At 38.5% G+C, this 22,868-nt stretch overlaps 1 protein-coding gene across 2 annotated transcripts; it reads right to left on the minus strand.

Moving 5' to 3' along the window:
- Positions 1-468: 468 nt before the first annotated feature.
- Positions 469-20,874, minus strand: LOC109422349 (ell-associated factor Eaf). 2 transcript variants are annotated; one of them, XM_019697074.3, is made up of 6 exons: positions 20,010-20,874; positions 19,794-19,935; positions 10,486-10,683; positions 9,955-10,408; positions 9,757-9,868; positions 469-1,476 (listed from the first exon to the last, which is right to left on the minus strand). In XM_019697074.3, the coding sequence occupies exons 1-6, from the start codon at positions 20,209-20,211 to the stop codon at positions 1,379-1,381; spliced, it is 1,206 nt and encodes a 401-aa protein (XP_019552619.3). In that variant the 5' UTR covers positions 20,212-20,874; the 3' UTR covers positions 469-1,378. The 2 variants fall into 2 exon arrangements, with proteins under 2 accessions (XP_019552619.3, XP_019552618.3); XM_019697073.3 differs by having other exon boundaries at positions 469-1,494; positions 20,010-20,868.
- Between the last annotated feature and the right edge of the window lie 1,994 nt (positions 20,875-22,868).

Below are 22,868 nucleotides of genomic sequence, written 5' to 3' on the forward strand. Positions count from 1 at the left end.
ATGACGGTTTTCAAAATCTCTACAAGATTAATTGGTCGTCAAAATGTTACTTGGGTATAGCAGAATTTGACCCGACGCCAATCTGTGTTCTAAGTTCGGCCAACGGACTTCGCTCAGTCCTAGGATCTCAAGCTTCTTACGGCATGCCTCATTGGCTAGTTGTTCCAGTTAATTCTGCTGGGTTAGGGTTAATACGTTCCAAGTTCCAAATCTTGTCCGTTGTTTCGCGCTAAAAGTCGTTGCCGTAACGGTTTTTTTTTTTGACAGAGTTTGTTGGCCTAAAGTCTCCTATCCACCATGCCGGGGCTGCCACCTGAGCCTTCAGCTGAATATGCATCAAATGAATAAATATATGTACATAGTTCATAACGAAGCTTCTAAGAAGACTGAATGGAATAGTTCCCAACGGTTCACTGCCCTCCTTGAATGAGTTTCTTTTTAGTCCTATGGACACTTTGTGTACGAACGTTGTTCAAATCAATTAACATATTTTATTTGCTCGTTTATGGTAGTTTTCTGTAATATTTATGGTAAGTTTTATCAATATAGCATACACAACTGTTTCCTGCTGTACACATTTGCTAACAGCCCCTTCCTTGTTGAAGAATTTCTAAAGCTCTTTTTAAAAACAAACGACAAGAAAATTGCATTCTGTCTTTCGTGGCAAAGTTTTAGTAAACGTCTTAGCGGGGAAGTATTCCTTTTCTAGAACATGACTACAACCAAAATCAAGGCTTCCTCTTTCTACTATTTAATAGCTGTGTGTTTGTCTTGGTTTTCCAGCAGACCGAGGACTCCTTTGACTACCACGTTTTTCATTTATTTAAATATTTAGTACCTAGAGACACAAAAAACTAGTCGTAATAGCGCGAAAATATGAACGAACTAAGAGACAATAAAGAAAACAAAATAAAATAACATACAAATGAACGGATACCTCTCCCAAGAGAATGAGAAATATTTGCGAAGAGAAAACTAGCCTACTAGCGACGGACGTATCCGTGCTTCCGCTCTGTATATTTGGCAGCGCCTTCGTTCGTATTGATAGGGACAAGCAGGCCGTGCTTAAAACCACAGAATGATCCCCCCATCGTCTCACTCTTAGCCTTACTTCTTCAGTCGATAATAATTCCGCCCGCGATGACCCTCTCTGACTGGTCTTCATTGATTGAAGAATTGGTTCCTGCGCTTCTTCCAGCGATTGGTATATTTTCATCTCAATATAAATAATTTCCCTACAAAAATAGAGTGCTCCGAATTTCTTACCTCTGTGTGTTCCCCGTTCGGATCGAACCGCAGATACATTAGCGCGGTTATACCGGTATCTCGTTCCTAATTAGCTTGATGCGCGTTGTAGGGATTGTTTCGGCGTTGGCGTCTAATCCGAATCGGAGTTGGACTCCGACAGGCACAGATCTTCCGTCAGCAGATGCGTCGGAAGCGAACGATTGTTGAGCGAGTCCGACCGGGTTGGACCTATGTCGAAAATGGATTCTATCATGCCGTTTTTTGCACAGGTTCGAAACGCCACAACCATAACCGGAAGTGTTCAATTAGTACCAGTGACCAGTGCCGTTGGATCCAGATGGGCGAGACAAGGCAACGAAGTAACCAGGTGAAAGAAAAACAGAGAAAGAAACAATTTCGTTAGGTTAAAGTGCTTCATAGATTATATTACAGTGCAACTATAGATTATAGATATTGTATAACGTACATGTACATAACGAAACTACAACATATTTTAGCTACAAAGTATTAACCTATTACTACTGTTTTAAGAAGTAGATTAGAGCTAGTGGAGCAAGATGTCAAATGGGGTAAAAAGTGTAAGAAAAAAAGAGAATGTTACTTTTAACATGATATCAAACCACCAATACTAGATAAAACCAACGAAATCAAATACTGAATAATTCTGGAATTCCTCCAGCAGCTATTTTTGAGACTCACTTTGTTTTGGGATTTCTGAACGATCTCATTTCTTCAAAAGCTCCTTCATGTGTCACCTAGTTGCTTCTGGAATTCCTTCAAGAATTTCTTCTGAGTTTACAGCAAAAGTGTATCCAGATTTTTTCCGGGATTCCTAAAGAAGCTCTTCCGGAAGACCATCATATTTTTTCCAGGATTGCCTCAGGGATTCTTTCCGACACTCCTTCCAAGTTTTCTCCAGAAATTATATTCAAGGTCGGACATCGTCTTGTCGATGGGCAATAACGAGCCTGAAATCGATCGACTCAAAAAGACTGTCTTGTGTGGCGTCATATAAATGTCTATCTGAGTTCCTTCTGGGATTTTTTCTCTGGGATTCATCTAGAAAATCCATCCGCGATTCCTCCAAGAATTATTTCCAGGATTTCTCCAAGAGCTCCCTCCCCGATTCTTCCAACAGTTCCATCCGTAAATTCTTTTAAAATTTCTTCTGGGATTCCTACCGGAATTCTTTCAGGAACTAAGCTGCCGTGAATCGCATATCTGTCCCATTTGCATAGGAAATCCAGCAAAGATGGGACTGATATGCGATTCAAGGCAGTAAGGCGCCGTTCACAAATTATATAACGCTCTAGAGGGGGTAGGATGTATAGCTGAGCGTTACGGATCACACAAAAATTTTCCGGTGTTCATACAAAAAAGCGTTAGCCACGACCACACCCCCCGCCTTCTTAAGTTTTTTTCTTTTTGTATGAACATGTTGAGTTCAAAAAATGTCGGTTTTAGCGTCACATAATAAATGAATGCTGCCTAATTTGGGATTTCTCCAATAGCTCCTTCTTGAGTACATTTTGGGATTCTCTCAAATGTTCCCAATGGAATCCCTGGAAACTCCAGAGTACCTTGAGTAATTCGTTTTTTAATTTCATTATTAATTCCTTCACGAGTTTCTTCTGGGCTTTTTCATGGAGTTCCTTCTGAGATTACATTCGCGAATTCTTGGAGGAATCTTGGAAAGAATTCCTAGATACATCATGGAATGAATCTCTGAGGCAAACCCGGAAGGAGTTCATGGAGGAATCCCGGAAAGAACTACTATAGGAATCTCAGATGGAACCTATTAAGAAAACATGTAAGAAACAAGGAAACTAAAGATTCATTTATAAGTTTTTTCTCTCCTAACCAATTCCTGAAGAAGCTTTTTGCGGATTTTTTTTTTCAGGATTGCTTCAGGAATAGTTTCGGATACTCCTTCCAAGTTTTCTCCAAGAATTCCATCCGAGAGAGGATTCCTGTCGATGGGCAACGAACCTGAAACTGGTCGACTCAAAAAGACTCGCGTCGCTCGCGTCCTATAAAAGTCCATCCGTGTTCCTTCTCGGGAGTTTTTTTTTTTTTTGAATTCATCTAGCACATCATTTCGTGATTTCTCCAAAAACTTTTTTCGCGAATTATCATGAAAATCCTTCCGAGATTCTGCCAACAATTATTTCTGGGCTTCCTATAAGGTCGCCTATCGGGATTCTTCCAAAAGTTTCTTCCAGAAATCCTCTTGATTTTTTTCCGGGATTCCTCCAGGAACTCCTACCGGAATTATTTTAAGAACTAATTCTGGATTTTTCCAGCAGTACATTTCAGCGAATTCCAATTCGCTCAAATGTTGCCAATGGGAAACTCTCAGAAGTTTATCATGGAATCTCTCTCTCTAGACGGATATTATGGAATTCTTTCTGGTGTGGAGCGGATCTGGTGTGATGGTCAGAACACTTGACTATCACGCCGAGGACCTGGGATCGAATCCCACTCCCGACAAACTCACAAAATGTGAGTTCTTCCTTCGGAAGGGAAGTAAAGCGTGGGTCCCAGATGAACCAGCCAGTGGCTAAAAATCTCATTAATACAGATAAAAAAAAAATCTTTCTGGAATTACTCCAGGAGTTTCATATGTTAACCTTGCTTCAGTTTCTTAAGAAACTACAGGAGTTCCTTGAGGAATCCCCTCTATAATTATTTTGGGAATTTCGCCAGCAGTTTCTTATAGGCTTGCAGAATTGAAAACTGCTGAGAACATTCCTAAAGGTACTGAAGAAGTTTCAGAATGTAATCCAATAGAAATCCTTGAAAGAGCTTCCAGAGACATCTAATCTAATCTAATCTAATCTAATCTAACACAGACGCAGCCAGTACAAGAAAGCATCCTGGAAAATTTTTGGGTTAGATTACGCCCAAAAATTTTTCTTGTCAGTATTGATGTTTGCGGCATATCAAAAATATGACACAAGCATCAAAGCGGCCAGGCCTACTGCGTCGTGTTTACCGCAAAGATGATTCTAGAACTGTCTAGACTTTAATAATAAATTATAAAAATCGAAGCAATTCTAGAATCTACAGGGGAGGAAGGATGCGTGGACATACCGTACCAAACGCTCCGATTTGAAAGAGCTTCCAGAGACATCTAAGAAGAAACTCCTGGAGGCTGCTGAAATTTCTCCAAGAGTTCCTTCTGGAGAGAATCGAGATTCCTGGAAGAATCGCGGAACGAATTCTTGGAAGAATCTTGGTAAGAATTCCTTTATATAGTCTGAAAGGAATCTCCGAAGCAACCCGAAGAGAGTACCAGGAGGAAATTTGGAAAGAACTACTAGAGAAATCCCAGATGGATCCTCTTAAGGAAATATAGAAGAAACAGAGAATCTCAAGGTTCCCTCATAAGTTCCCTCTCGGATGGCTCCGGATTTTTTTTTATGAGATTTATAAAGAGGTTCCCTAGGTTTTTTCAGTGATTCTTTCCGACATTCAAGAACTCCCTCCGGGAATTCTTGTGGAACTCCTTCCTGTTTTTTTCCTGGAATTCATTCTGATACTTATCCGGGAAAATATTCCTGGATTCCTTCAGAAATTTCGTTAGTGGTTTCCCCAGGAGTTCTTTTTGGAATGTTTCCAGGAATCCCTTCCTGGATTCCTGCAATTGTTCCTTTTGGGATTCCTGAAGTTGCTCTTTCTACAATTTCTTAAAGAATCATTTCTGCATTCAAGAAATCTCTCCAGGACTCCTTCATGGACTTCTTCTGGGACTACTCTCTCAATTCCTTACAGAATTCTTCCAAGAATTCATTTTAGGATTTCTCCGGGAGTTTCTTCACGAGTTGCTCACATAGCCATTTCTAAAATTCCTTCATGATTTCCTTCCAGCAGAAGTTTATTCTGGATTCCCTTCAGGAATTTCCCCCAGAATATCTTCCACGATTCCTTCAGAAGTTTCTTACACAATTCCCCCTTTTGTTCCGGAGTGCTTTAAGAATTATTTGCGGCATTTCTTCAGGATTTCTCCAGAAACTCCTTCCGAACTTCCATTAGAAGTTCATCACGGAATCTGCACGGAATTATGCAATTCCCCCGGGTGTTTATTTTAGAATTCTTGCAGATGTTCCTAATGGAAATCCTCCCATAGTTTGTTGCGGAATCTTTCAAGAGGATTATTTATGGAATGCATTACGGAATTACTACAGGAGATCCGTATGCAATTCTTTCTTAAGACCCGTATGGAATTCTTTCATAAGATGCGTTCTGGATCCTTATAAAATTTCTACAGGAGTTCCTTGGAGAATCTCGTTAGGCATCTCAGAATTTTTGAAAGAGTCCTGGAAGAATCTCTGAAAAATCTCTCTGAGAAAACCCAGAAGGAACTTCTGTACGAATTCTGCAATAAATTTCTGGAGAAACCACGGTAGGATTTCCTGGAGGAACACTTCCACAGTTATTAACTGATAAATTCCAGAATTTAAAAACGCGAAAGGAACTGGAGAAGTTTCAGAAAATACTCCAATGGAAATCCTTGAAAGAGCTTCCAGAGAAACCTAAAAAGGAACTCCTGGAGGAATCTCAGCAGGTATTCCTGGAAGAATAGTGGAACGAATTATTGAACGATTATTAAAAAGAATTCCTTAACCCTCCTTTGGCATTAGGGTCATTTTTGACCCAAACCGTACACTACGTCAGCGAGCTGCTGCCAACGTGATGCAAAAGGAAGGTTAATATGTATAGCCTAGAAGGAATCTTTGCAGCAACCCGGAAGGAATTCCTGAACGAGTCCCGGAAAGACTGCTAGAGGAACTCCAAATGGAACCTCTTAAGGAAACACAGAAGAAACAAAGAACCTAAAGATTCATTCAAAAATTTCCTCTGGGATGGTTCCAGAAGTATTTTGAGAGATTCCTTAAGAGGTTCCATCTATGATTTTTTCAGTTGTTCTTTCCGAAATTCAAGAACTCCTTCTGGGATTTTCTCAATGGCTTCCCTACACGCTAAACCCACTCAGCACCTACAATGTGTAAGCCATACTCATAAATGCATAATTTCCAGACCACACAAAAATGTGTAACAGTTACACATTTTCAAAAACAGCTCGTAAACTCGTCTAGATACGAAATGTCGATATTTTTTTTTTTGTTTTCCAATGTCACTAGTAAACCTAGCTAGATTACCGTACAAAAATGTTTGCGAATTTAACGATTTTGCGGACACAAGAGCTGATTTTGTGAATGTGCAAGGGTTACACATTTTTGGTGTAGTCTGGAAATTATGCACTTTAGTGCTGAGCTGTGCTGAGCGGCGTTAGCGTGTATGAGTTCTGTTTTGGAATGTATTCCGGTATTCCTTTCTGGATTCCTCCAAGTGTTCCTTCTGGGATTCCTCAAGTAGTTGCTTTTGAGATTTCTAAAATTTCTAAAATAATTATTTCTGCTTTCAAGAAATGTTTGCGGGGCTCCTTTAGATACTGTTTCTGGGATTCCTCTCAAACTCCTGGCACAATTCTTCCCGGAACTCTTTCTAGGATTCCTCCAGAAGTTCCTTCACGGGTTTTTCAGATAGCTATTTCTGAAATTCCTTCATGACTTCCTTCTTCAGCAGAAGTTTCTTCTGGGATCCCTTCAAGAAGTTCCCCAGGATTTCTTCTGCGATTCCTCCAGAAGTTTCTTCCACATTTCCTTTAGAAGTTTTTTTTTCCGTAATTCCAGAAGTTTGTTTTCCGGGATTGCTTCAATACATATTTGCGGCATTCTTTCGGGGTTTCTCCAGGAGTACCATCCGTGATTTTTTTTTTAAGAACACCGTGCGGGACGCTTCCAGAAAATCCTTCACGAGATTCAGGAATTCTTTCTGGGTCCTTTAAAAAAATCCTACAGGAGTTCCTTGTTAGGTATCTTAGACAAAAATACTCCTGGAAGATTTCCAAAGGAACTTCTGAAGGAATCCTGAATAAACCCCTGAAAGAATCTCTGAAGAAACTCCCTTAGAAAACCCAAAAAGAAACTCCTGTACGAATCCTGGAATAAATTTCTGGAGAAAGCACGGTAGGATTTCCTGGAGAAGTACTTCCCCAGTTACTGAGAGCTTCCTTTGTCAATGATCATTTTGCATGTGTATATCGTGTAGCAGACACGATTGTACTCTATAACCAATGAAGTTACGAAAATTTCCCATACGAAAAGTTCCTGGATCGAACGGGAATCGAACCCGTAGCTCACTAAGTACCAAGTAAGATGGGAAGTGGAGAACATTTTACATACGTGTACAACAGAACATATTTACATGACAATACATTTTTACAAACATACATCTTAAAAACTATCGATTGTGCCTAGGTACCGTGACCGCACCTAATTCCAATCAGCTCCTAATTCCGTTCACACGAATCAAAACATCGAGTATTAGCCGAAATTGTCGCAAATCTTTAGCAAATTGATTTTTGTAATTTTCAATAATTATGTCCACGCCAGAATATAATCAAAAAGTTAAAGGGTTTCTTGTGTATTATTTTGAAAATACATCAAATGCCATTATTTATCCAATCGGCCGCCATATTACTTTTTTTCTTTTGTGGACCTGTGAATTGCATCAATTTATACATTTAATGAGTTTTCATTGAAATACTAACAAAATCAATCAAAAAAGCACCATACTGCCCATAACTGCATAACAGTCACATTCGACAAAAGTAGGCATGGGAGAAAATGGAGTTTAAAGTTTGCAACATGCGGTAGTATGAAGACGAAACGAAATTTCAAAAATTTGGCAATAATTTAAAATTAATCCTATTGCAATGAAATTTTCTACAGCTCTACTTGTATGCTGGACGAACAGTCAGAAAAATAATCAGACTAAAATATGATTGATGGTACGCTATGAGGCCAGTAAGTATTTCCAGTGTGACTGTTATGCGGTTACATTCATGAATATTAGCTAATGAGACAAAACGACTTGGTATTTGTTTCACATTTTACAGAACATACTTATAAAGTTCATTTGGGTAGATGAAAGTATTGATGATTAGGAGATGATCCCCAGTATTAACTCAATATTGGCAAAAACTACAAATGTTACAATTATGCAGTTATGGGCAGCATAGCAGAACAATAAAGGACATATTTTTATAAATTTAACATCAAATCATCTTATCGAAGAAGACTTCTGATGCTAGAAATGAAAAAAACACATGACCGGAATTAGGATACTACAGGTTGTATTTGCTCCTAATTCCAATCACCATATAAATGCAAAGGAAACTATGAAAAATCTGCAGTACAATCGAAACAACCAACTCCAGCATCAGTCAAGGCTCCCTGACGATTGATGTTTGGTTCATATCATTTCAATAACAATTTTTGAAAACGACCTATAATCAATGGTGTAGCATTGATTATACGTCGTTTTCAAAATTTGTTACTGATTTATTGGTTGCCCCAGCTAGCAAGCATAAATTGTGGTGTCGTCGGTTTAAAGATTTATAGATGACGTCAAACCCGACATAAACCTATCATTGACCTGTTTTTATTTTGGTCTCCAAACCCAACATAGACCCAACAGTTATGCAATGTGGGCCCAACATTCGATAAAATTTGACCCGACTTTGACGCGACATTCGACACTCTGGTGGAATTTTGCAGTTTTCCCAGAAAGCTCTCAAAAAACGCAACAACATTAAAATAATCCAATGTTATTACTTCAAATTATTATAGAACTAACATGTTTTGACAAGTAAATAAATGTATTTCGACATATAAAATATAAATATAACCATAAAAACCTATGCCAATATGATTATTTTGTCAACTTGATAATTACTTGGAGTGATCGGAATTAGGAACACAAGTGAACGGAATTAGGATCATACTGATTGGAATAAGGAACAGCAACTTGTTTCAAATAGCGGCAATTTTCCAAATAAGTTGAGTGCTTGCAACCTTGATTATATTTTTCTAGCAGTATAGAGTCATAATGAAACAGCGTTGCACAATTACAGCCACTAAATGCAGAACATGTATTTTCTACAGCTATTAGACTTAGTTCATCGCCTTAAGTGAACGGAATTAGGTACAGTCACGGTAACCCTTTGGAGCCGGAGGGGTCATATATGACCCCGTTGATGAAACCGAGCATAACAAACGTGTTCGACACCAGCGAGGTTGCGTCGACAGCGGCGAAACAAATCGGCTCCAAAGGGTTAATAGATTTGAATTACAAAAAACATGCACGGTTCTGTGATTTGTGTTTTATCTGAGGATGACAATTGCAAGACTGGTGCCGATCCATGAAAATTGTGGCGTTTCTTGATGATACCGCATTTATTAATTATAACACATATATCTACATTTGGATTTTTTATGTACCACAAGTTGGTTCATATGTCCAGTTATCGTTTTGTTACTATTTAGTTTGTAAAAAAAGCTATCAACTACTAACTAATTACTAACTACATCTACGGAATAAAATCTCTACCCTGTTTGCAGTCGTTGGAAAAGATAGAAAAAACATGTATTCCGCCCTTACCTTTAACCGGAGAGTCGTTATTGTCTTCGGTTGTGCTTTCCGAATCGGAGCCACTATCACTGTCGCTAGAACCACTCGAGTCCGAGTCGGATGAAGTCAACAAGCCCGTAGACTGAAATACAAAAAAAAACGATTCAAAACATCTGAAATCGACAGGTTCTCCCACCCCCCAAAAAACCCCCCGGCCCAAATACTCACAAATCCCGTATCCCTAGGAGGCGACCCTTGCGCCCTCGACGGTAGATTGATCTCCACGTTGTTATCACCACCACCGCCACCACCACCTCCGTGGTGATTGTTATACGGATTGAGATGACTATTGCTATTGCTCCCGAGGCCATGGACTGCTGCAGCAGCACTGCTGCCGCTGCTGCTCGAATGGTTCTTATGGTTGTTACTGCTACTGCTGTTCACATTGTTACTGGTATGATGATTGTTGCTGCTACTGTTGAGCGAACCACTACTGCTGCTGCTGCCACCACTGGTGTTGTGGGCAGTGTTGCCATGATGCATTGACTGTGACTGTTGTTGCTGCTGTTGCTGTTGAACCGAGGGCAGCGAGGAAGAAGGCACCGTCATGAAATCGCTGCCATCATCCAGCCCAATGATCGGGATGCTTGGCAAGGTCTGTTGAGTATTGTTGGCATTCCAACTGTGAAAGGAACATACGAAAGCAATAAGGGTTATCGTTTACACATCATTACTGTGAGATAACTAAAGGAAACTTACGCCGGTGCGGAGAGCGGACTCTTGTTCGGGTAGGAAGGCGAGTTCTGCAATGGCGAATGTTTTGGCACGAAGCTGATGGGAGTGTTCTTGCGGGAACCGGTCGTGATTTTGGTTTTGGAACTTTGCCGCGCCGTGGAGTTTTCGACCTTTATCTGAGGAGGTGGCGGCTGAGGAGGCTGCACAGCCTTGCTTTCCGTCCTGTGGGAGAGATAAAAAAAGAAAATAAGGTAAATTATGATGGTTGGACCAGTTTGTGGTGTTTTATCACATGGTTGAAACACAAGTCGTTTGTTTCCTATGATCATAGCATTTTTCTATAATAAACTAAAGGTTGGTGGAAAGCTCTACTCTTCTAGCTTCTGAAACGTACGACAGTTTGATAATTTACTTGATATTTCACTGTAACAATCGTTTTTATCTAGCAGACAGTTTTGATTTTGGTTGGACCAATGCTGATTATGATTGGACCAGTGCATTGATAATGGTTGGACCACGCGGTGTCTTTAAAAAAATAATATTTTTTTTTTTAAATGAGTATCGTTTAGTCACTCACTGTATTAAAAGAACGTAATAACATTAAGTAAAAAGAAAATCGTGTTAAGTACTGTTCCTTTGAATTCCACTAAGAATTTGCATCCTTTGATAGATACGTATTACGACCTCAACTGTAAGGTCGTCTTCGGTGTCTTGTACTTGAATCGAGTCAATGATGGTTCGGATGGGTCGAGGCAGAAAACATATATGTGTACTATAGTACACCACCATTAATAATTGTATCTTTAGGAAACCAAGAAGTTGAAAAGTGCAATAGAGTTATAGATTTAGCCCAGGTAACCACTAAGCACTGTTCTGAGCATTATAACAGCCATTAAACAGCTTTTCAGTGCGAAATAGCTCTATATAAGCATTCCTAATGCTTATGGGCACTATAACCAGTAAGAACTAAAATAAGCCCTGTAAGCCTATATAAAGCCTACAAGCTGTAAAGAAGTTTGTCAGTACTGTCACAGGGCTTGGAGCACATGACGTTTATATCAATCAAAATAGATTTCGACCAAAACAGACTCGAGTCGGTCATGATTAATACATTTTAAACATCCATGTCGGACGGGTTTGGCGGAACGGGATTGTTTTTGTTGTTGGAAGGTTTATCGGAATGGTGTTGTTGAATAGATAATGGAATCTGGTAATCTTGATTATTCCATTTTTTTTCAACCAAGACAAACTCCAGCTCGTTTCCCTCTTCTTCTGAAACGTTTCCCGACCATTTATTAAACATTGCTTCTCCTGCATCAATTCCTGCATTCGTCATCACCAAGCTTACCCCTGAATCATCCACATCCCTTATCCTTTTCAACCTTCGAAATGTCCAAACTATTTTGTTTTTCATGGTTTAAATACTAGTTTGATCACACCATTCCCATGGTGCATTGGTGGAGCAGATGAGAAAGACAACGGACTTGGACTTGATCAGGAACCCAGAAGACAACAGCTAGAATCTGGATGACGTAGCAAAAAAGCAACTTGAATGGAAGCGAAGGAAGTTAGAAAAGAACAGGATATAAACAAAATATTTTTTTTTAATTTTTCTTTGTCTCACTTTTGACAACTTTCGCTCCAGAGACTTGGTACGATATTTTAAAGTTGGCCGTATATCAGCCGAATAATTCGCCAGAAGTGGCTTTTGAGCAGCTCTATAAGAGGATATAGAACCAATTAGCTCTGTTAGCCCGGTTCTACATTCGACTGTAGAGCCGACGTAATGCCATTTTTACGGCTTAATGGTTACTTGGGAGGTGTTATCTTAGATTTCAAATTAACCTTTACCGATCATTATAACGCTATCACTCATAAAGCAACTAATATGTTAAGCTTCATTAAGGACAAACGTTTTAAAATCCCGCTTCAACAGTGCATCAGAACTTCAGACGCACAAATCTCTGAAAGCAAACTTCAAACAACAGTGCATTTTATTATTCTGTTCTTGCTCACTTGTAATAAGCTACAAATAAGAAGCTCAGGTGCGCTGGTTTTGTTTACGAAGTGATTTGTGCCCTCGAAATCGTGAGTAGGTGCCAAAGTCGGCCATTGTGGCCATTTTGGGATTCTAACAAGTCTGTCCTTAAGCATTTTAGCTACAACTTTCAGGACCCATACACGATTAAAACATTGTACGTCGCTTATGTAACATCAGTTCTAGAATACTGTAGCATAGTATGGTCTCCCTACATGGTAACACATGTGGATCGAATCGAATCAATACAAAAGCAGTTCCTCCTATATGCCTTACGCAAGTTAGGTTGAACAACATTTCCACTGCCTTCATATGAGGCTAGCGCTAGATGCATGCTTATAGATATTCAAACTTTGAAAGAGCATCGCGAATCAGCCGTGGTTTCATTTATAAATGATTTAATATCTCAACGCATCGACTTGACTCTTGTCGAGTCAAGTACAAGACACTGAAGACGACCTTACAGTTGAGGTCGAAATACGTATCTGTCAAAGGATGCAAATTCTTAGTGGAATTCAAAGGAACAGTACTTAACACGATTTTCTTTTTACTTACACATACATATTCCCCTAACAAGCCCAGGTTAATCATCACCAAACGTTACATGTTATATATATTTTTAAACAAGTACTGGCCCTCTGAGTATGTGTTAAGTTACTTGAAAAGGTATTGTGAAAATTTAAAACATATTGAAATAGGGTTTTTTAATCTAATTTTTGATTTTGTTGATTTGTGGTGGGTAACATTGATCATGTCAGTGATCAATGTTCGTTTGTGTTGAAAATACCCTTTCTTACTAAATTCGGGGTCGCTGATTTCGAATATGTTGTCCACATTCTTACAAGTTATGTAATTTTTGGGTTATTTTAGGATTAAAATCCTTCAAAACGCGTATAACGCCTAAAGGTAGGCAATGCCAACGATAATCTACTTCTAATAAATCGTATATTTTATCGAATAAGAGCATTTTCATAGAAGTTTCATTTATAAAACTTTACTCTAGGATATCATATTGAAGTTATACAGTGATTTCGAACCTCATATTATCTAGTATTCATACCAAGCATGAATGTTTGACAATGTATCGTGAGGTCGCCAATCTTCGCTCATGCCCCAGTCACCGCTCATTTTGGGTCAATCATACAAAAATAATCAAAGGTTATTAAAGTATCGTAACAAAAGCGAATGTAACATGCTGCCACATTAAAAAACTTTCATTTCACCAAGTTTTCATATGGGTGAAATCACGTTCTCAAAAAACATTTCTCACACTGCCTGCACTGCAGGACAACAGGGCAACCAGCGGAAGAAATATCCAACAGGTAAAACCCGTTAAAGATTCCATTTGGACAAAACAGGGTGAACTGAACGTCATGAATCATCAATACTTTGGTAAATAAAAGTTATTTTGTTTTTATAAATGAATAGTTTCTGTGATTCCACGAAAAAATAATCCAGTGAGCGGTGAATGGATGCATGAGCGGTAATAGGCGCCAAGAGATAACACATTTGAATTTTTATTTTTTCGGTTGTACTTGTAAACATATTTTACAATCGTTTTATATTTTTTCTATAATAACGTAAATTAAAGTGCAATATTCGCAAACGTCGATTCTTAATGTCATATACATTACGAAAATGCCGTTAAATGAGCGGTGAATGGCGACCTCACGGTATCTTATTGCGTTATGACACACAGTAATGGAAAAATCGATTTATTTCAATGTTTATGAAATTCAATTCTCATTAATTATATGTCATTCAATAGATAAATAATAGGCGATTACGAAATACCATTCGATAGCAGAAACTGATTCAATGTGAAATGCTTGTTTGAACATTTCATGAGGTCGGTCAAGCCGATCAATGTTACCCCGCTGATCAATGATACCCGTTTTACGGCACTTCACTTTATTCTCGTTTCAGAGAGCGAGTAATGGCGCTTAAGCCTAGGCCTTCGAGCCAGGACATAAGGAATAAATTCCAATGTCCATATACGTCAACTTGTGACGTAGTTAGGGGGGGGGGCAAGGCCTCACAAAATCAATGAAATACTATCAAAATTTATGCAGTTTATCCAAATTAGGCATATTCACTAGCCTGGTACACTGTTTATATGGGAAAATATAAAAAATAGAAAAACTCCAACTCCTGTATACTTTTTAAGTTCCATTTTGGTCCCATATCAACTGTGCAAAATTTCAGATTGATCGTAGAAACTATATTTTACCGCCCGCAATTCTTAGTTTTTCATACGATTTACTATGGGGAAAATTTACTTCTTCAAAGAAAAATCGCTTGAGGTCACCCATTGATCCCTAAAAATAAATCGTTCAATGATTTCTGTAGATAACTTCACGAGGAATCAGACTTCCGAAGACTGTAAAGCGATGCGACATTCGTGGAAAAAGTTATTAGGGCTTACCCGATCGATAAAATTACGAGATTTTATTATTTATTGTTATTCCTTACATGTTAAACAGCGTTGGCATGTCATTCAGTTTTCAGTCAATAACTTTTTCCACATGCCTTAGATCGCTTTGCGGTTTCAGAGAGTTTGTTCCACGCAAAATTTCCAACACAAATCATTCATCAATTTATTTTTAGGAGTTAAGGGGCAACCTGTGGCGATTTTTTTTTGAAAAAGTGATTTTCCCCATAGTAAATCGTATGAAAACTTAAAACGGCTGGCGCTAAAATATAGTTTCTCCGATCGAGCTGAAATTTTGCACAGTTGATATAGGGCCAAAATGCAACTCAAAAAGTGTACAGGAGTAAAAGGTCTTTTCGTGTCCCACGTCAATATTCACGTGGAAACTCCCAACGTTTCGGTTTTTTTTTAACACATTCTATATGGAATGGCTGACGAGTTGTCGCCGTATTTTGATTTATGGTATGTGGGGGCAAGATGGGTCAGGGGGCAAGATGGGTCAGTACCGTTTTCAATCGCACAATATATGTTTTGAATCTTTCAATAATTTTCCCAGATGAGCGACGGGGATACACAAAAAAGTGATATATTGTTTTGTAAATTCTATACGTTCCTCGCACAGAAAAAAACAAAATATTTTTTCGTTATACTCCTTATGCTATACATTCCATATAACTAGGTGTATTGTGTAGACGGGGCAAGATGGGTCACCCTAATTTTTCGGTATGTTTGCATAGTTTTTGAAAATGTTTTATTTTTCATGGAAAGGCTATTCTGTGACCTACATTATTGAAGCGATGAGAGCACTGAAAATTTGAGAACATATTTTTTAAATTTTCCTTCAAAAAATATAGGTTTTCAAAGTCCGTTTATGGCTACCCGAACAAAAATCTTCTAGTTCTGAGAATAATCTACCGATATGTTTCAACACTTTCTTCATGTAATCTGTACGTCTATGAAGCTTAGATGTATAGAGAAAAACTAGAAGATATAGTATTTTTTGTTGGAGGAAAATCGAGTTTTCTTATAGCTGACCCATCTTGCCCCCGTTAAAATGAGGTGGGGCAAGATGGGTCATGCTTTGAAAATTGTTTGTCAAGAAGCAGGTTTCAAACTTTATTACCTTTTTATACTCTTATATCATAGCTGACTAGTGTATCTGAGAGTCGTGGTAGAATACAGAGAAATGGGATTTATATTCAGAAAATTAAAGGGATTCATTTCTTAGGTGACCCATCCTGCCCCCACTTACCATATTTAAAATGTATTCAATGACGCTGCACAGTAGGCCTGGCCGCTTCAATACTTGTAATGCATCTCCGATGCACTGCAAAGTTTGATAATGACAGGAGAAATGATAGAATTTGTCAATTTTATCATTTTTAAGATTCTTCCAAGAGATGGCTGTGTATGTGTAGACTAGACTAGACTAGACTAGACTAGAAAGAATTTACGAAAGGATTCCTAGAAGTAATCACGACTTATTCCCTGAGGAAATGCTAGGAAAAAATCAATAAAATCTCCGATGAAGTGCCTAAAAAATCAATGAAATATATCCAGGGCTGTTACAAAAGTATCGATTTGAAAACCGCAAAATCCGCGCCAAGCCATTTGAAATCCGCGCCGAGGTCATCAAATCCGCGCCAGTACAAAACATATGGCTTTGATGACTCAAACTTATTAAAAGCCAAAATTTTTAAGAGAAAATCAATTGATCAATTAATAAGTTGATTTTTAATTACTAATCCATGACTTTGTATAAGCACTTCTACTTCAAACAAAAGTTCAAGCATGTTGCAAACAGGCTTGTTGTTTTAATTGCACTAATAAATTTTGGATCAATAATTGTTCGATTGCTTATCAATCAGTGCAACTATTTTACGAGAAAAGGCAGCAATTTGACGAAACTTTTGAAATAATTTATAATCAACCTTATGGGTGAAATCCTGAAATCCCAAAAGATCATTTGAGAGAATTTTGAGAAATTCAAGGATTACTTTTTGCAGAAACAAATGGAGTAATACTAGTGAAATTTTTGATTGAATCACCACTAAATTGTATTCCTTAGGGCGATATTTATAAAATGTTCTGAACATTAAGCAAGAGATACTTGCAAAAGTATAAATTCATTGGATCATTTATGATAAGAGTTTCTGGTCACACCACATCCTTGGAAATTAGGATTGGATGGATATTTCAGCAAAATGTTCTTATTCTAAGGATTTCGAAAGCTTCAACATTTTTTTCGAGTATTTTGCAAAAAAAAAAAATCTACCAAGAAACCCTTTAATTACTGTACCCCTCACAACGGGTGCTCCGATCGGAAATCATAGTTTTAGCAAAACAAATTGTTTCGCAAGTAGTAATAACTGAATCAGGAATTTCGTCAACTTCGTCATTCTGAAACTCATCCATAATGAATCAAGAAATTCTTGCATGTTTAAAAAATCGCTAGAAATTTCTCATAAATAATATTATATCCAGAGGTTTTAAAGTCTTTTCAACGGAATTATCTAAGAATGTAAACATAAAAAGCTCCAGGACAACCTGTATCTTTTTTATTTTGATTTCTTACGACACGCACAGTCTACCAAACCAATGATTTTCTTTACAAGATTCTGTAAATTTAACTACAAACTTCAACAAAATGTTTCTCTAAAACTTCCGGTAGACATCTCTTTGCAAATTCCATAAAAAAGATGTCAGAATCATCAAGAAACAACTATATCAGAAATCTTGCCATTCTATCCAAAATTTTAGCCAAAAATTGATTTCGGGGTTAAGACAGAAATAACTTCAATAGTTTGACTAAGAAATTCAGAAGAGGATCTTCTCAGTTTAACAAATGCGTATAGTGCAGTGTAATTTTAGCACTCCAAGCTAGGGACTATTAACATTGATTTTAGTTAAGCCCAATATTCCATAACACTAATTTAAAAACGTTCTTTTTCTGGTTTCGTTGTGCCACGTGTCTAAATGTTTGATGTAAGTGCATTTGAAAACCATTTCCGCAAAATCCGCGCCAAATTCAGCAAAAACGCGCGAAATCCGCGCGAAACGCAAAAACCGCAAAAAACGCAAAATCCGCGCCATCTGTAACAGCCCTGTATATCCCTAAAAAAATCGTTGAAGCAATTCCCTAACTCAATCAAAAAAGTTTTACACCACAATCTTCCTGGATATTGTAAGTTTACCAGACATTACGTGGTTTCACTCTGTCCTATCTTTTAAGCCATTATCGTTCCAAATTGCAGAAATGCTTTTCTTCTTTGTCACTCCTGTATCAGTACAAACATCAAACTTTGCCGGTTGATGTGATTATATGTAAGTCAAGCATTATCATACATGTGACACACTGAGGTAGAAATCATTTCTTTAACTAAATCGCGTCCCAATATAATAAAAATAAAAAAAGGCTTCTTCTTTCCAGAGGTGACCCCAGGGATTCCTCCAAGAATACTGACCTGAGTCTTCGTTCCATACAAATTGTTTTATGAACTATAATCTACGAAGGAAGAGAGGGGTCGGAGATGACCACAATTTGGTCTATTTGATTTATAAAATGCCCCTTACTGGGATTGTTACTGAAATGTATGCTCAGGTAGATGCGGTAGATTTCCTGCTGGGATTACTTCAAAAACTGCTGACGAGATTCTTCCAAGAATTTTCCCTAAATTGGATCCAGAGATTTCTAGCAGGGTTTTTTCAGTGATGTCACCGTAAATTCTTTTTGAGATATCTCCCGGAATTTCTAATGGAAGCCCTTCGGGAATTCTTTCAGAATTACCTCTTAAGATTCCTTAACAAATCCTGCAGGGATTCTACTAGGTATTTCTCCAGAGGGATTTTTTAAATATCAACGGACGCCTTCAGTTATTTCTTCTGAAATTTATCCAGGACATTCATCAGGGGATTTTTCCAGGGTACCTCCATAAATTTTTCTATTGCGTTTCTTCTATGAATTTCCCGGGCGTTTCTTTTGAAATTCCTGCAGGAATATCTCTTGGTAAAACTTGAGGAATTTATCTTTCTACTGGAATTCCTGCAGATTCGTCTAGAATTTTATACTGAGAATTCTCCTAAAACATTTGCTAAGATTACTCCAAGAATTGCACCAGACAATCTTCCATAACTTTTTTCAGGAATTCTTCTATGTATTTGTCCAGAAATTTCATTAGGAATCCTAACATGGATTTCTTCGGAAATCGCAATAGGATTTTCTTCATCAATTAATCAATGGATTTATCCGAAAACAGAGATGCATACAGAAATTAAAGTTTCGTCCTGTGATTCCTCGAGAAATTTCTCCGAGAATTCTGCCAGTGATACCTCCAGAAAAGTTGATTGGAATTCCACCGAGGATTTTTAAGCGTGTTTTTCCGTTAGAAAATGGAAGCATGACTGCAGGAAATCCTGTAGGAATTCCCGAAGGAATTCATAAGTGAATTTATAGAAGACATCCCGAAATAATGTGTGGAGAAATTCCTCGCTGGAGAGATTCAATGAAAAAATCCCAAATGTCGGCAAAAGAAGAAACTCACTGGGTTGAGTTTCGAAATAACGTTTCACATAGGCATTTATGTTAAAACCACTTAGTTAAGAATTAAAGAAAAATGCTGTACATTGGACAGTGTTCAATTTAAATGAGTTATCCATCTAATTTAAGACACTTCCACTTAGCTTGAACTTCCAGAAATATATCTTAAACTATAAAATTTCATCTAGAATGAATTCCACGCCGTTTTTTTAAATCGTTATAGAAACAATCCTTACTCTCTACAGCTACTCTAACATAGCATCTACAAACATGTATATATACCTATAAGGTACGACAGATTAAATTTAAAGTATTCAATAACTCACCTAGTCTTTTTAACCTGCACATTACTGTTCAATTTCTCGAGGGTGATTTCCCCCGTTACCCGATCGATAATGAGTACACATTCCTTCTTGGTGTAGTCTCTCTGGTTTCCCTTGAACACCGTGTTGGGGACTCCGGAACCATCTGTTGGAAAAGAGATCAAAGTTGCATTAGATTATAGCAGGCCATGCCAAACGCCATATGTCAACCCATCTCACCTAAATGCGGCACCGTCACCGTGACCTGCTTGTTGGTACCCACTTCCAGGGACGCAGGCTTGTTCACGTCCACGCTGGCCGGCTTGAAATCGTACTTGATCGTGTGGAAAACCGTCCTCGGCGAGGGACTGGTAAAGGTCGATCCCAGCTTCAGCTCTCGAACCTCTGAATCAAGGTTCAGCCGATTGTCCATTTTCCTCATGGGGAGCGATTGAGGGGAGACCTTCCAACGAAGAAAAACTATCTCCTCTGACCGCTGAGAGGAGGAATCACGCCACAAGATTGGAACAGGACCAGGAACACTGCGCTCTCATAGCGCAACTTAATTGCGCGACAATTTCCGGAACCTGTTGCACGGCTGTCTACCACAAAATCACAACACAATATGGAACCAAAAGGACCTTGAAACGGAGAACCCGGATCTCCAATGCAGGGGGTCCGTCCAACTAGACAACTTTTCCCTTCTCTCCACTGTTCGCACTGTGTTCACACTAATTCACGGGCTATTCGGAGCAGCAACTAGTACCTACAGCAGGAGGGGGAAGCAATCGAACGGGAACAACACAAACTTCTGCGAGACGAAAAATATATTACACGCGACACGCGACCACTTCCGGAAAACACGACGGGCCGAACCGTTCCGATCACGCCGGGGATGAGGACTAGGCTGGGATTCACAGTTCTTGGCCAGCCAGGAACAGCTGCCATCTATTTACTTCACCGCCGCGACCACTGTATTTCGATTTTTTTTTTTGTTGGGACGTCGTCTGCTACTTTGCTTCTTGTTCCTTGGAACCTTTCGCACATCAGCAGCAAGCAGCGAGCAAGATTGCTGACATGACACATCGATACATTTCCAATTGTTCGCACCGGTGCGTGACTTTCTGAATTTGAGATTTCCAACTGTGCTTTAAACTTTGCTGGAAGTGGCAAACTAAAAAAGATTGACTATAACTTGAGTTGAATACAGCTCTTCAATTGCGATACGAAAGTTATTAAATGCAACAAATTTTGTTTAAGCCTCGTATTAATATAAACAGTGGCACATCAAAACAACAAAATTAATACCTATAGGTATTATAATACCATTCGGAAATCTACCTAAACGAACATAAAAACTTACGATGGAGAGGAAAGAGAAAGGCATGAATTTGACATTTGTACTGCGGCTGTGTGTGCATGCATCAGCTGCCAAAACACCGCACGCACACATACATATCGACTCTGTCATCATCGTCATCATCGCATGTATGCGAAAGCTTTCGATGATGTTTAAAGCTCGTACAGTTGCTTTTGGTGAGAAAGCTTCATGGCCGTTAGGGTGAGACCGGGCACGATTAATTGGCTTATTTAGTGATGTTGAGAAAATTCCATATTCAAAATGTGCATGCCAAACTGAGCCGAAATCAAAATTATCATGAATTTTGGTGCCCGGGAACCTGTTTAAAAAGCAATTTGAAGTTTGTAATTTGTAATTTATTATTCAACGTTAACCTAAACCTGTCAGTTACATTAACTTTTAACCAAGTCAACGACTAAGTGTGTATGGGAGCAATTTATCGAATCACCCCTCGTCGCATTTTATACTGGGCGGAGCTGTCATGCAGTTGCCCAGCTGTACTAGTAAATGTACTAGTCTACGTCGGTTGACGAAATAAATAAATAAATAAATAAAAGGTAATTTTAAAAAATCTCTTTGAAATTGGGTTGTTTAGTGAATAAAATACTGCTATTTTCTATAGCCTAATCGAAAGAGCTCATTTTTCTGAGTATAACGTGTTTTTACTGGATTTCAATACCTTTGTTTTGATGGTTAAATTAACAAAACAGTTTTAAGTTTCGTGGATAGAATGACAGTTCAATCGATAAAATGACAGTTCGACCCGAACAAAAAAATTTCCCCATACAAACTTTGAATGCCTTTTTAAAATAGTTCCCGGACTCCAAAAATTATGAAATTTCGGATTTCGTCTAATTTTTGGGCGGAGAATCCGATTATGAAATAATCTGGATACCCCTAAAGAACACAATTGAGTTTAGGTAAATACCCAAAATTAAGTTATCAAAATCAGAAAAAAATCATAATGGCTCAGAAAAAGGCGAGGAAAAAGCTGGGTGCTCTTTCGTATCAAAAATATTGTTCGTGTAGTTGAAAATCGGAATTTTCCTGGGATTTTTGACACTTGAAAATCGATTTTTCTCCTAAACTTCGGATTTCAAACACAACGACAAATATTCGTCCAAAAAGAAACTTGAAAGAAACCAATGATCGAACATTAGGGCCCATATAGCCGAGGCGGTAAACGCACGGGTATTCAGCATGACCATGCTGAGGGTGACGGGTTCGATTCCCGGTCGGTCCAGGATCTTTTCGTAAAGGAAATTTCCTTGACTTCCTTGGGCATAGAGTATCTTCGTGCCTGCCACACGATATACACATGCAAAATGGTCATTGGCAGAGGAAGCTCTCAGTTAATAACTGTGGAAGTGCTCATAGAACACTAAGCTGAGAAGCAGGCTTTGTCCCAGCGAGGACGTTACGCCAAGAAGAGAAGAGAGAGAATGATCGAACATCTTGTTTACCTCGATCGAATGTTCATTAGTGTCAAACTGATGTTGTTTCTTGAGTTCTTTCCTTGTCAAATATTTGACCCTGTGCACTTCAGGCTATTAAGCAAGTCGCACATCTGTGGTACACACATAGTCCAAGACCGCTGCTTTGAGTTATTGTAGTTTATTGGTACTGGAAGTAATACGCAGAGAAGGCTGTTACCAGATCCGTTTCAAGAATATATTGAACCGTTGATGGAGAAGAATGAGAAGAATGTAATGGTAGAAGCAGGTCGAAGCTTAGACAGC

This window comes from Aedes albopictus, chromosome 3 (genome assembly GCF_035046485.1).
Source record: "Aedes albopictus strain Foshan chromosome 3, AalbF5, whole genome shotgun sequence".
Lineage (NCBI taxonomy): Eukaryota > Metazoa > Arthropoda > Insecta > Diptera > Culicidae > Aedes > Aedes albopictus.

Bases quoted from the DNA above. Each gene is read 5' to 3' on its own strand.
- LOC109422349 (XM_019697073.3), bottom strand. From the start codon at position 20,211: ATGAGGAAAATGGACAATCGGCTGAACCTTGATTCAGAGGTTCGAGAG. The intron at 10,684-19,793 runs GTGAGTTATTGA...TCTCTCCCACAG, and splicing joins GTGCAGGTTAAAAAGACTAG to GACGGAAAGCAAGGCTGTGC. The intron at 10,409-10,485 runs GTAAGTTTCCTT...TTCCTTTCACAG, and splicing joins AGTCCGCTCTCCGCACCGGC to TTGGAATGCCAACAATACTC.